Source organism: Ovis canadensis, chromosome X (assembly GCF_042477335.2).
Source record: "Ovis canadensis isolate MfBH-ARS-UI-01 breed Bighorn chromosome X, ARS-UI_OviCan_v2, whole genome shotgun sequence".
Taxonomy (NCBI): Eukaryota; Metazoa; Chordata; class Mammalia; order Artiodactyla; family Bovidae; genus Ovis; species Ovis canadensis.
In genome coordinates, this window is record NC_091727.1 from 23,427,947 (window position 1) to 23,443,420 (window position 15,474).

Consider the following 15,474-nt stretch of genomic DNA (forward strand, 5'->3'; position numbering starts at 1 on the left):
AATTGCTTAGTAGAATGGCTTATTATTGCCACAGGAAGCAAAGATTTCAAACAGAGTGGTTTTAACAACCCAGCCTTTTTATTCTTCTACTGAAACTGAAGAGGATGAAAAACACTCAATCCCCTTGATAATTAAAGTAGAAATCCTTTCCCTGTGAGATTAAATCTTTCATATTAAGTCTATCTCCTGATTTGCCATGATTTTAGAGCCTGTATCTGAAAACTGCCCATTTGAAGCAGAAATGACCCGATTTAATGTGACAAAGGAGTCTATATCCAGATTTGGAGACATGTACCCCAATCTTGAGCAAATGAAGTATTAACATTCTTTTAATAACAATAAAAAGACTTTTTACATGAACATCAGATGATCCTAAAGAAAACAAGGAACTAGGCTAGAAAGTATCCACCTTCAAGAAGTCTATAGTAAAAAATGGAAAAAGAGATATGTGGGTATTAGAAGATATCAGAACCAGCTGCCACTTGGAAAATGATTTGTTTATTTTAACTCAGTTCAACTCAGAGCAAGTTATACTAATACTGTTAAATGGCCTTAAATAATAAATGCTGAATTTAGGGGGGGACATAAAGGACATTAAAAAAAACCTGAGTGCTGCTTCATTAAAATCCATTATTAGTTTTTTCTACACATAAAAAAAGAAAAGCTACAGATCAATGTCTAGACTGACTGCCCACTTCTTCTGCTAGCATAATCCGTTAACTATGAAGAAAAACTAAATCAGTTCTTAAGAATTAGAATCAGTTCTAATTTAAGAAAATTAAATTAGTTCTTAAAGAAAGGGACTAGAACTTGTAGGTCTGAAAATGGAGTCAGGAATGAAAAGTATTTTCATTCATGAAGAGTTTAATGTACAGGAAAATAAAACTAGTATAATCACAAAAAAGCTTTTTACTTATAAGCAGTACTTATTAACAGTACAAATAAACATGTTGATTACTATTCTGTCAGCTTCAAAGGCATTTTGCTGCACTAAGCATCAAGCACAGACAAGAAAGTGAAAAACAAAAAGCAACCTTAGGTTGAAAGGTAAAGAGACAAAGTACTTCTAACCACACAAAAAAAAAAAAGAGCAAGAGAGAAATAACAGTAGTCATGCAGTCATGCCTACATGGTACAAAAATATTTGCAAATGTGCTGACCTTATCTTAACCACCAGCAGATGATTTAAAAATCTTCTAGAACAAGAGAATAAAGTCTAAATGTGTTACAGCACATTATGTGTAAAGTCTTTAGGTATTTCATAACTCTATAATATGGTTATGATACTCTAGTATTATGGCCTAATTTATGTTGCTGACAGGGTCTATGTTTACCATTTTCTTTCTAAATTGGTGAACAAAAGTTCAGCACTGGCACAGACAGTGGAAATTTAAAATTTTAAAAGATCTGGATGAAAATTGAGTTTATAAATCTCAATCAAAGTAAATCTAGACCACAGCACACACATCTACATTCTGTTACTTTGTCATCAATTTTCAAAATCAAGTATGGCCAATATATAGATCAAAGTCCACAGAAACATTCTGTAGACTGTAAGCTTCAGTTTCCAATGGTAAAAGCTGCAGATATGCTTTCATGAACATAATGACATGTCTGATCTAAAACCTGAGCAGCACAAGTCAATCTGTAGATGCAGATCTTTGATCACTAGAGGAAACATTTCAGTACTCAAACATGTAATTCCACCCTCTTTTAGTTATCTACTCTCTTATTATTACATTTGAAATGCTCTGTACCATCCTGCTTAAAGTGGTACTGACTTACAGAATCTCTGTGAGGAAAGAAACCTCCTAACTTTAATATATATAAATGTTTACATTGTACCCTTTTCCTCCTACTGAAGTTCCAGTCCCAGTATCCTCCCTGGTATAATGTTTTCATAGCCATGACCAACAAGATAGCTACCATGGGGGAATTCCCTGCTGGTCCAGTGGTTAGGACTCAGAGCTTTCATGGCTATGGCTGAGGTTTAAGCCCTGGTTGGGGAACTAAAAGATCCCACAAGCCAAGCAGGCCTGGCCAAAAGGAAAAGATAAGTACCATGGGCCTCTGCTCTCTAGGCAATGTGACATTCTCTGCCCAGTGGGAAGGAAATTCTCTCCGCAGCTATGGCAACAGCTGCCACCAGGAAGTTAGGGCTCTCTGCTCTCTTCCAGAGATGGCACTGATGAACATTTTTAAGTTGGGCACTCTTTAACTTGGGGCCCTTTGTTGTGCCTTTTTCTGAAAACTTAGAGCCAATATACTTTTCACTACTGACTCTAAACAGAAATACATTCATTCTATTTTCAGAACAGCTGTACCTGACACCAACTTGTATATGGTTCACAATAATGTCGGAGATGAGAGATGCTTTCTTCAAGTTGGGTCCTTGGTTCTTCCACATATTTAGACTGATCCTCAGGAACGGAGTAGAGTGAAAGCTGTAAAGATTGACAAACAAAACAGAAAAAATTGAAGAAGGGTATACAGAAATGAAATAATAATCAACTGTCAAATTTACAAGCATCATATTTCTAGTAATTCATGAACTACAGTGACTAAGGATTACGTGCACCCTGAACCTTGCTTTAGACCATCTTTGTACCATACTTACTTTCTTAATAAGGCCTAGGCCAAGAGAGCAGGGCTCTTATGAGGTGTCGTAGCCTCCTCCGTCCCTGCTTGTAGCAGACAAAGCAGCCCTCTTCACCCATTTTATATACTGGTATCTGTTATTTCACCTTAGATTTAGTTAGAAAAAAAGATTCTATTACTCTAAAGGGTGGGTGGTGGGATGGGAAAAAAAGCCTGAGAGTAACTGAAGAGTCAGTCTAGACTTAGCTCTAGTCTAGTCTATTCTAGTCATCTTCTAATGATAAGTCTAACACTAACGAAAGCAGGAAAGCAGGTTTGTTCCCCAGGCAGAGAGGAAATGTTTCAGAGCCACCACGGGCTGCCTTCTTCACCCTCAAAGATGCCATTCCCCCAAGGCCTGAAAAGAAGAGAGTAAAGGGCAAAAAAAAATAAGCTATTTAGCTTTATGTAAACACCATTCAAGTAACTCTGATCATGACTGAAGGTAGATCTTTATGATACTTTACTCAGAGTATTTTAGTTTCAAAAGAAACCAAATAGCCAAAATAATCACTGGGAAGTAGAGACAAAAGGGAATGTAAACAATGGAGAGATGATTTCTTGTTTTATATATTCAATATTTATTAAGCATCTACTTATAAGCCTCTATGGGCGTCCCTGGTGGCTCAGAGGTTAAAGCGTCTGCCTCCAATGCTGGAGACCTGGGTTCGATCCCTGGGTCAGGAAGATCCCCTGGAGAAGGAAATGGTAACCCACTCCAGTACTCTTGCCTGGAGAATCCCATGGACAGAGGAGCCTGGCAGGCTACAGTCCATGGGGTCGCAAAGAGTCGGACACAACTGAGCGACTTCACTTCACTTATAAACCTCTAATCCAGCCAAGAAGCAGGATAAGCCCTGGTCTTTAATTGCTTAGGAGAGGAAAAAATGTGAATGTTTTCCTGGCTTAATAAGCAGTCTAGAAGCAGGAAGATCACTTAGAAGTGACTTGTGCTTACAATTTACTGGGATAGAGCAGTTTTCCCAGTAAAAATCTAAGAAATATTCCTTAATTATCCCCTTAGCTAAGTACCATTAATTAAAGTTGAAAAAGCCATAGTGTAGCAGCATCCCACATACAAAAACAAACTATAAGGAAATATATTTCCTCCTTTTAAATATCTTCCGAATTGTTATATCTTCCTGATAGTCAATTTGTATCCTTCCCAAAGTAACTCTATCAGATATTCAAAACATATCACAACATATTACCTCATTAACCTTCACAGTATCTTTGTGAGGTGAGTCCTTTTTTGATGATGCATAGACCTTGAAGGTGAGCAGGCTCAGGCTGGCCGGCCCCACGAACCTCTGAATTACCTGAAACACAGAAGCAATTTAAGCTTTCTCCCAATTCTCCAAACTGAAGGTGTGTAACGTGGGCACACTTGCAACCTCAGCCACTTCTGCTCCAAAAGGCTTATTGTACGTTATGGGAAATAAATGTATTCTTGAAGTTTTATGGAAGTCAGAACCTAAAAAACGTGTCCTCATGGACTCAAAATTCCAAGTCACCTTTATCTTCATTTCCAAAAGACAGTAGTTCCTGAGTTTTCTACCTAGCTTTTTAAGTAAAATAAAAGATACACCACACACACACACACACACACACACCCCAATAACAGGGAAAGGAGTTTTTAATGATCTCACCAATTGATTCATTGAACAGAGTGAAGATCCTTTCTGTAATTCTAAGAATGAAATGTTCAGCAGCCCTTGCTTTCCATTCCTACCCAGAGCTGCTCTCCGCTAATCTCAGTTCCTGAACTCACACTCTTTCTGTGCCTTGCTCTCCCTGACCGGGTCACTCATGCCCATGGCTTCAACACAAAGCCAGCGACTCCCAGACATGCAACTCCAGGCCAGAGCTTTCTTCTGAGCTCTCAACTCACTTATCTTACTACTTCTGGACGTTTCCACTTGGATGGGACACAAGTTCCCAACACCAAACACACCCAAAACCAGCTCATCAGGATCTTGACTGTGCCTCCAAGTCTATATGAGGCCTGATAGGTGAATGTGTGCTGTAGAATCAAGAAAAGTCTTAAAATATAATACATTAAAAAAATTAATACACAGCACTTGACCATCTTGAATCTTTCCACCAGAAATGCCCACTCTTCATCTACTTTTTCTCTCAGGAATGGTGCCACCCTCCAACTAGACAACCCAATCAGAAACTCTAAGGTCATCTCCACACCCCCCATCCTATTGGTTATTAAGTCCTGGTAATTCTGCCTGTTAAAAGAACTTAATTTACTCTCTCCTCTTTTCTTCTCCCCTTGGGCCCTTGTTTCTTTCCTGGATTGTTTCAACAGCTTAATTCTAACTGTTCACCTGGCCCTCTCGATGACTCAAACCACCACACTGCAAACCTGAGTATCTTTTACCCGTATTTGAGACCCTTTGGTATTTATTACCTAGGACTTCTATGTAAGCCTAAGAGGCCCATTTATGATCTGACCCCAACCACCTTCTTAACTTCATCAGTCACTCTGCCTTTTCCCATAAAACTTGGACTCCTGCATTCTTCCCATACTGTTTTCCAGTTTTACGGGTTCACTCATGCTGGTTCCTCCATATAGAATGTTCTACACTTGCTTTGCTTTCTGTACAATTGCCCAGGAGCATAGAGGTTTATTGCTTGTCTTATTTATCCATTTATTTATGTCTATGAAGTTTTCCGTCCCAAACTACAAGCCCTTTCAGGATGGGGCTGTGTCTCACCCTGTATTCCTCATGCCTACAACTGTGTTTAACACATTAAAAATGCTCAACAATAGTTTCTGCCTACATGAAGGGACAGAAGACAGGCAAAAAGTAAATGAGTGATTGACCTGTTCTAATTACTCAGGCATGATTTAGCATCATGGAAATCCTGTTCCCGAGATTTGCAATGCCTGTAATGTGAAAGACTAGGTTACTCAGAAATACTCACAAAGCATATAGTGCTAGTTAAAACCTCAAAAGGTCTGTTGAAATTTACGCCTGGAGTCACACACACACACAAAAGGAAATTCCCATATTTCAGAAGCAAACAAAGAGCTGAAAGCTATTTTTTTTAAAGAAATGGTTATTACTTAAACTGGTTTAAAAATAATGACTACACCCCAAAGCATTAAGTGGAATACTTGAAAGGTATTAATTTCCAGACAATACTGCCACTAATTTCTTTTGCTTTCAGGATAAAGGTTAGTAAGCCACTGCTGTGAGTATGCCCCTCCCCACTCCCCAGGAGATGGCCTATCAGGCTGCTGGTATCTGGAGGTGCCAACTCAGCGCTCTCTGCCCTCTGGGCCTGTTCAGACTACTGACAACACTGCTGATACTGGGGACTTTCCACTGAGCCAGCTGGCTGGCCCCACCCCGACTTTGTTCAATTCCCCTTCTTACCAGCAACAGTTGGTGCCTCATCCCTTTCCCACTTCCCCATCCAAGCATTCTGGGTACATGCTGACCCCTGTTTCCTCCTCATTTGATACAATGCCTTGTGTTGACCTTTTAAATTCTTGATTCCTGCTTTCAATCTTTAATCCTCTCTACTTTTCACATATTTCCTCTCACAGCCTTCTACTGTTTTAATTCAGATTTCTACTTTTATGTTCTTAATGATTAATCTCACTCACTTTCATCTTTTATTTTCGATCTCAACTCATTTACTTTTAAAATTAAACATTTTGCTGGAATCGATATGCATTTTTCCAGTTCTACTGAGAACTAACTGGCACACATCACTGCCTAAGTTTGTTTTGTTTTCAGATTCCATTTATAAGTGAGATCACATGATATTTGTCTGTCTTATTTCACTTAGGATAATGTCTTTAAGGTCCATCCATGTTGTCACAAATGGCAGGATTTCATTTTTATGGCTGAACAATATTCCATTATATATATGTATGTGTGTGTGTGCACAATATACATACATTTCTTTATTTACTCATCTATCAATAGACACTTAGAGCGTTTCCTTGTCTTGGCTATTATAAATAACACTATGAACATGGGGGTGCAGATATCTTTTCGAGCTTGTGCTTTTGTGTCCCTTGGATATAGTCCTAGAAGTGGAATTGCTGGAGCACATGACAGTTCTGCTGCTAGTCTTTTTTGAAGACTCTCTACACTGTTTTCCATAGTAGCCGTATCAATTTACAGTCCCACCAACAGTGCACATGGGTTCCCTTTTCTCCACATCTATGCCAGCATTCATCTCTTGTCTTTTTCATGATGGCCATTCTAACAGGAGTGAGGTGATATCTCATTGTGGTTTTAATTTGCATTTTCCTAATGACATGTGATGTTGAACATCCTTTTATGTATCTTCTGGCCTTTTGCATATCATATTTGGAGAAATGTCTATTCAGGTCCTTTGCCCATTTTTTAACTGAGTTATTTGGTTTTTTGTTACTGACTTGTATGTGTTCTTTCTATATATTAGATATCAACCCTTTATCAGATGCATGGCATGCAAACATTTTTTTCCATTCCATAGGTTGTCTTTTCACTTTGTTGATGGTTTGTTGTTGTTTTTTTTTGCTGTGCAGAGGTTTTTGAGTTTGATGTAGTCTCACTTGTTTATTTTTTATTCTGCTGCTTGTACTTTAAGTGTCATTAACTTTTTTTTAAGTTTACTTATTTTGGCTGTGCTGGGTCTTCATTGCTTTGTGTGGGGTTTCTCTAGCTGCAGCGAAGCAGGAGCTTCTCATTGCAGTGGCTTCTTGTTCTGGAGCACAGGCACTAAGCGAGCAGGCTTCAGAAGTTGCAGCACACAGGCTCAGAAGTTGCAATTCCAGGGCTCTAGAGCATAGGCTTAGCTGCTCCGCAGTATGTGGGATTTTCCCAGATGAGGGATTGAACCCGAGTCTCCTGCATTGGCAGGCAGATTCTTAGCTGCTGTGCCTAGGAGTCCTTAATCTCTACTTTTCCCCACTCCTGTCCATTTTTTCTAGTTTTAATATTATGCTAAGCCTGCCCTTTTATTGCCCAAGTTGTTTTCTTCCTCTCCCTCTTCTCCTGTCAGCCTCTCCTGACCCAAGCCTACCTTCCTTCCCATTCCACAGCAGGAAGTGTGGCTCCAAGGGTGGAGGAACTTAAGAAAGCTCTCTCCTGCAGCTGCCCTTTGAGTTTATTGCAGGCTCTCAACAAATTAAAACAACAACAACAACAAAGCCTCATCCCCAGAGACCTGGGCCATCCAGAAACTAACACTCCCCAGGGCCACAATTCTCTCTGCAGAGGTTTACTTCAGGGTTTCTCAGTCTCAGCAATGTTGACATTTTGAGTTGGATCATTCTCTGTTGGGAGGCTGTCCTGTGCACTGTAGGGGGCACAGCAGCATCCTGGCCTGTACACACTAGATACCAGTGCAACCCCTCCCAGCCGTAAGTCAAAAATGTGTCCAGATACTCACAGAAGTCTCCTTGGAGGCCTCCACCCGCCTTGAGAAGTGCCAATTTCCTTGATTAAATATTATTTTCTGATATTTCTCGCCATTTAGATTTTAAGGAAATCTTTATGCTTTAAAATCTGTGGACTTAGTCCTAATATGCAGTGACAGAAATTAGCACAGTCAATAACTGTCTCCTGAGAAACCTGTATGCAGGTCAAGAAGCAACAGTTAGAACCAGACATGGAACAACAGACTGACTCAAATTTGAGAAAGGAGTACTACAAGGCTTTACACCATCACCCTGTTTGCCTAACTTCTATGCAGAGTATATCATGTGAAATTCCAGGCTAGATGAATCCCAGGCTAGAATCAAGATTGCTGGAAGAAATATCAACAACTGCAGACATATAGACGATAATACTCTAATGCCAGATATGTAGATGATAACATTCTAACGGCAGAAAGTGAAGAGGAACTAAAGAGCCTCTTGATGAGGGTGAAAGAGGAGAGTGAAAGAGCTGGCTTAAAACTCAACATTCAAAAAACTAAGATCATGGCATCCGGTCCCATCACTTCATGGCAAATAGAAGGGAAAAAGTAGAAATATTGACAGATTTTATTTTCCTGGGCTCCAAAATCACTGTGGATGGTGACAGCAGCCACAAAATTAAAAGACACTTGCTCCTTGGAAGAAAAGCTGTGACAAACCTAGACAGCATATTAAAATATAGAGACATCACTTTGCCGACAAAGGTCCTTATAGTCAAAGCTATGGTTTTTCCAGTGGTCATGTATGGATGTGAGAGTTGGACCATAAAGAAGGCTGAGTGCCAAAGAATATTGATGCTTTTGAACTGCGGTGCTGGAGAAGACTCTTGACAGTCCCTTGGACTGCAAGGAAACGAAACCAGTCCATCCTAAAGAAAATCAACCTTGAATATTCACTGGAAGGACTGATGCTGAAGCTGAAGTTCCAATACTTTGGCTACGTGATGTGAAGAGCTGACTCTTTGGAAAAGACCCTGATGCTGGGTAAGACTGAGGGCAGTAGGAGGAGGAGACAGTGGATGAGATGGTTGGATGGCATCATCAATTCAATGGAATGAGTTTGAGCAAACTCCGGGAGATAGCGGAGGACAGAGGAGCTTGGAGTCCCACAGTCCATGGAGTCACAAAGAGTCAGACACGACTTAGGAACTGAACAACAACAATGCTAGGGAGGTGAAGTGTGTGGGGGGTTGACTTGTGGAGAAGGGGCACAACGGGACTTTCTGCAGTGACAGAAATGATCAATATCTCGATTGGGTGAGACTTATAGAAGGTGTATACATTTGTCAAAGCTCACATTATAATCTGTATAACTTACAACCTGTGCATCTCAGTGTGTATAAATTGTATGTCAAAAAAAATTCACACACACATAAATCATGTCGTTTATGCCAAAATATGGGTGGAAACTGCAGGTCAAGGGTCATTCTCAGCAATGAGTCAGCCACACACCTGACCATGGTAAGGTTCTGATGGTATTGACCTGTGCAGTGCAAACTCACAGGAAGAGCCTGGGTAAAGGATCCATAGGCAGAGAAGTCTGATGCTGATTCACTATCCAGCATCTCGGGTGGTTTATTTTCTTTTTTGGTAGCAAAGAGGGCTGCTCTTGGTGAGAGACTACTCCATCCGGCTTGACCAGACGTTATCAAAATGGAGATTCTCAATGGTGGGCCCCTATCGGGTGGCTATCATAATTTGTCAGAGCTCATATTGACTGTTTGGGTTAAGCCACTCAATATCAGAATTTAAGAAGGAAAGTCTGTTAAAATGGGCAGAGATCACCCCAGGAAAGTGTGAGGGCAATAAAAGGAGCAAAGAATCATCTTTAATCTTTTATCTCCCCAGTGAAGAAAAAGAATAGGAATCTGGAAGTTTGATGTCCTCAAGAAAGATTTAACCAACTGGGTCATAATCACTAAAGCGCTGGCTTTCTGACCTTTTCTTCATGGGCACTCCTGTCATGCTGCCCTGTGAGACATGAACACAAAGGTGCTCTCTCTCCATGAGGGATCCTGACCCATCATGGTACAACCAGACTAAAAATACCTCCTGGGGAGTGAGATCGCCCCTGGACCTCTTCTGGTGAGGGGCTAGGATCCCTAAACTATGTGTACCCATGGCCTGAGCACTCACTGTCCCAAGTGACAGTCTTTGAGAATCTTTCCTTGTTTGCCAGGCTCACTCTCCACCCAGGGTAGATGGCTTGGCTCAGAAACTGGGAACATATGCACCTTCTAAGGCCCGATTAAACATTCTCTACCTTGAATTAGAAGAGTCTGGTTTGCTAGATCAAAGTCAAGTCCACTCTGTATCTTCAATGAGTGCTAAGCTACAGCCATGGGACTAACTAGATCCAAAGGCTGCACTGCTTTAGGTCCAGCCTATCCTCTGTAGTGTGCCCTTCAGTCACTAGACGCCCCTCCGGGAACTCAGCTAGTTGAAGGTCTCAAATTAAGGAGACCAATGTATTGGCTTCCTTGAGATTTTAAAGGTAGCTGTAAGAGACCCATAGTCATAGGAGAAACACGTCAGCTGGGTGACCCTGAGTTTGCAGACTTCAGAGGGAGTGTCATGGAGTTCTCTGACTCATGTGGCTAACCCTTTTTCTTTCTGTCTGACTATATTCCCTAAGAATACATCTTATATGCTGTGCTTATCAAGGTATATTCTCCATCTTAGACCTGTGGACTCTCTTTGTCTCTCAACTTTTGTTTTACATAGTCCACAGAGCACTTGATTGTCAATGCAAACTGAGCACCAGGATTGGCAGTTGGTTGGATGGAGCCCTAACAGGAAATATTGTAAAAGAGCAGGCCACCACTGTTTAAAAGGCTTCCACTTCTTGCTCTCTCCACTGGAGCTCATCAAGGACTGACAAGAACAAAAACAAATCTGGCTAGGAAAGTAGTGTTATATAAGATATAACAATTGGAAGAGGTCAACTAGAATTCCATTTTAAAACAAATATTTTTTTACAGATCTTTTCCACATCAGGTAACATGGGTTTCCCAGGTAGCACTAGTGGTAAGGAAACCACCTGGAGACGTAAGAGACACAGGTTGTATCCCTGGGTCAAGATCTCCTGGGGGAGGGCACAGCAACCTACTCCAGTATTCTTGCCTGTAGAATCGCATGGACAGAAGAGCCTGGCAGGCTATGGTCCATAGAGTCACAAAGAGTCAGACAACTGAAGTGAACATATGCATGCACGCCATGATACGACACTTAAGCAGACATGGTCCTGAGAGTTTACAGGAGGCTTATGAGTATTCTTGCCTGGAGAATCCCATGGACAGAGGAGCTTGGTGGGCTACCGTCCACGGGTCGCAAAGAGTCGGACACGACTGAGCGACTTCACTTCACTATGAGTTAACTCAAAAAAACTCAGGTTATAACTTAAAAAAACTTTTTTAAGACTCAGGCATAAGACTGAGTTTAGCCTTCAGCACTAGCAGCAAGGGCAGATTCCAGTACACAGTTAACTAAGATATTAATCAGGTGAGTTCACACTCAGATCACAATGGGTACCCAGAGGCTAACCTGTCCTTGTTTTGCAAATAAAAGTGTACTGTCCAGAACTCTAGCTCCAGGACAACTTTCTGATTGTGTCCCAGAAAAACTGCTATGATATTGCTGTTCAGTCACTAAGTTGTGTCCAGCTCCTTGCGACCCCATGGACTGCAGCACCCCAGGCTTCCCCATCCTTTACTATCTCCCAGAATTTGCTCAGATGCATGTCCATTGAGTGGGTGATGCTATCTAACCATCTCATCCTCTGCCGCCCCCTTCTCCTTTTGCCATCAATCTTTCCCAGCATTGGGGTCTTTTCTAATGAGTCGGCTCTTCACAACAGGTGGCCAAAGTATTGGAGCTTCAGGTTCAGCAACAGTCCTTCCAATGAATATTCAGGGTTGATTTTCTTTAGTATTGACTGGTTTCATCTCCTTGAAGTCCGAGGGACTCTCAAGAGTCCCTCAGCTGTGGTCCCTCAGCTCCACAGTTCAAAAGCATCAATTATTTGGTGCTCAGCCTTCTTTATGATCCAACTCTCACATCTGCACACGACTATTGGAAAAACCATAGCTCTGACGAAACAGACTACTTTAGGGACACATATAAATCTCAAGCTGAATCAGTCATCCTCAGAATTATTCAAGGATGCTCAGGAACAGTTGGGCTCAAAACCCTGACAATTTGCTTTATCAATTTTATGGAAAACATAGCATATAGTCTCTCTCATTATTAAGAAGAGTATCCTTTTATTCTCCCACCATTACAGATATATTATTTTACTAGAATTTCGACTAAAAATATATGCCAATTTCCTAACACAACACTGTAAATCAACTATAGGTCAATAAAATAAATTTATCTATACATATATATATAAATTTAAAATATATATACACATATGAGTGTGTATTTCTGTATATATACATACACATACCAGTTTCCTTTTCAATAAAATGTACTGTGTACCAGGACTGTGTAACGCAAAAGGTTTCAGAATCACCTGAGGATTTTTTTTAGACTCACAGATTCCAGTGCCTTCCCCCAGAGTGTCAGTAAACCTAAGAGAGTCCCAAGAATCTATTCCCATGATCAGCCAAGTTTAGAAAACCACTATTCCAAAAGCAGATGCTTGAGGAACAATTATTCAACTTAAGTTTGTAAAAACACTGAATTGTACTTACTTTTAAAAACACTTGAAAGGATGAAATGAAAATTGTCCTAAACATAAAAAGAAACAGTGACTGGCCAACCACTAGAGAAGTTATGGGGTTTATTTACATTCAAGAAAATCTTTCCCATCTTAAAAACAACACAATTCCCTCTACCCCTAGTCCCCTAACTACCATCCTATCCTTCTATCTCCCTCCACTGACATTAAAAAATACATATATATACAAGCAACTCCTACAGCTCAATTCCAGAAAAATAAACGACCCAATCAAAAAATGGGCCAAAGAACTAAATAGACATTTCTCCAAAGAAGACATACAGATGGCTAACAAACACATGAAAAGATGCTCAACATCACTCATTATCAGAGAAATGCAAATCAAAACCACAATGAGGTACCATTTCACGCCGGTCAGAACGACTTCGATCCAAAAGTCTACAAGCAATAAATGCTGGAGAGGGTGTCAAGAAAAGGGAACCCTCTTACACTGTTGGTGGGAATGCAGACTAGTACAGCCACTATGGAGAACAGTGTGGAGATTCCTTAAAAAACTGGAAATAGAACTGCCTTATGACCCAGCAATCCCACTGCTGGGCATACACACCAAGGAAACCAGAATTGAAAGAGACACGTGTACCCCAATGTTCATCGCAGCCCTGTTTATAATAGCCAGGACATGGAAGCAACCTAGATGTCCATCAGCAGACGAATGGATAAGAAAGCTGTGGTACCTATACACAATGGAGTATTACTCAGCCATTAAAAAGAATACATTTGAATCAGTTCTAATGAGGTGGATGAAACTGGAGCCGATTATACAGAGTGAAGTAAGCCAGAAAGGAAAACACCAATACAGTATACTAATGCATATATATGGAATTTAGAAAGATGGTAACGATAACCTTGTATGCGAAACAGCAAAAGAGACACAGATGTATAGAACAGACTTTTGGACTCTGTGGGAGAGGGAGAGGGTGGGATTATTTGGGAGAATGGCATTGAAACATGTATAATATCACATATGAAACAAATCGCCAGTCCAGGTTTGATGCATGATACAGGATGCTTGGGGCTGGTGCACTGGGACGACCCAGAGGGATGGTACGGGGAGGGAGGAAGGAGGGGGGTTCAAGATGGGGAACATGTGTATACCTGTGGCGGATTCATGTTGATGTATGGCAAAACCAATACAATATTGTAAGTAATTAACCTCCAATTAAAATAAATGAATTTATATTTAAAAAAAAAGACTGGTTAGAAGACAGAACAGTGGATATCCTTAGTGAGCTGGTGAGTAAGTAGAAGGGCCCTGAAGGTTTCTCGAGTACAAGCTATACCAGTACAGTCTGTTTGCAAAAATTTCTTGTGATCTGTGCACTTTCCTGTATGTATATGTCAACACAAAGTTAGAAAGACAGATTCTGCCTCCTTTCTCTATTTTATTCCCTCCTCCCCTCACTACTCAAGATATCTAAAAGGGGCCTTTCCCAGGCGACTGATGACCTCCCAGTAACTAAACTGCAAAGGACACCTGGCATCTCAGTTGTGCCCTGAAACTGGTGACCCCTCCACCAAACTCTCTTCCTTTAGTTTCTAAGAATCTGCTCTAGCTCCATTCTCTAAGCTTTGTAGGGCACTCCATCAATCTCTATATGGGCCTTCTCTTTCTCTGTCTGCCCATCTCTTCAAGGTTGATGAGTCACAGTAGTCCTTAATCCTCTCTTCTTCTCACTCCAGCTCAACTTCATTACATCTAAGTCTTCAACTCCCATTCTCTGCTGCTGCTAAGTCACTTCAGTCGTGTCCGACTTTGTACGACCCCATAGATGGCAGCCCACCAGGCTTAAATCAGTAGGCCAATTCCAAGGCCTGGTCGCTCCCTAAGCCTCAGCTTGGTTGTCTAACTCCCCATGGACATCCCCATCAGGTTTTTCAATTGCTACCTCATAATGAGTTCTCTTTTTCCAAAAAGCTCTTTTTCTCTGAGTTTCCCTACATCCTTTAATAGCCTTACCAAGCCACACACAAGACACCATCAAAGCAATTCTTTAATGAAACAGTGAAAATAGACTTCAAAGACAATAAGATGCGGTCACTGCTCCCACAATCTAATAAAGTTTGGATAAACAAATAATTATGCCACTTGTGATAAGTGCATTACCAGACAAAGGACAGGAGTAACACAGAAAAAGGAGTAATGTACCACAACTGGAAATTCTGGGGAACAACTGTAGAGAGAAAGGAAAATCAACAATTAGAAAGTTTCTGCCTGCCTTCCTGTCTTCCTTCCTTTTTTTTAAAGCAAAGTCACCCAACCGATTGATGTTAAGACTCAATGTCACTAGGAACAGTCTCTGTAAAGAGTAACAAAAGAAACAAAGGTTTGGATCATAAGGATGATTTCTCACTCCACATTACAATCTTTTCAGTTATACTCATAATTAGCTACAATCTATGAGCTTCCCAGGTGGCTCAGTGGTAAAGAATCGTCCTGCCAAGCAGGAGACCTGGATTGGATCCCTGGGTCAGGAAGATCCCTTGGAGAAGGAAATGGCCACCCAGTCTAGTGCTCTTGCCTGGGAAATCCCATAGACAGAGGAATCTGGTGGGCTACAATCCACGGGGTCACAAAGAGTCAGACACAACTGAGCGTCTAAACAACAACAGCTACAATCTCTAGATGGAACAAATACAAGCAACCATAAACCATGACTTTT

General features: G+C 40.9%; 1 protein-coding gene across 9 annotated transcripts in view; it reads right to left on the bottom strand.

Annotated features, from left to right (window-relative positions):
• APOO (apolipoprotein O) overlaps nucleotides 1-15,474 on the bottom strand; it is a 67,494-nt gene that overhangs the window by 37,998 nt on the left and 14,022 nt on the right. For 5 of the 9 annotated variants that reach the window (XR_011446304.1, XR_011446305.1, XR_011446302.1 and 2 more), the window contains exons 2-3: nucleotides 3,849-3,956; nucleotides 2,325-2,444 (exon numbers count right to left, since the gene is read on the bottom strand). Coding sequence is in view for 4 of the 9 variants with exons in the window: in XM_070291466.1 (XP_070147567.1) it covers nucleotides 2,325-2,444; nucleotides 3,849-3,956 (228 nt within the window). In the remaining 5 variants the exon portion in view is untranslated. Of the gene's footprint in view, nucleotides 1-2,324; nucleotides 2,445-3,848; nucleotides 3,957-4,286; nucleotides 4,927-15,474 lie in introns of those variants that run through there. The other 4 variants (XR_011446301.1, XM_070291465.1, XR_011446303.1 and 1 more) reach the window with 3 other exon arrangements.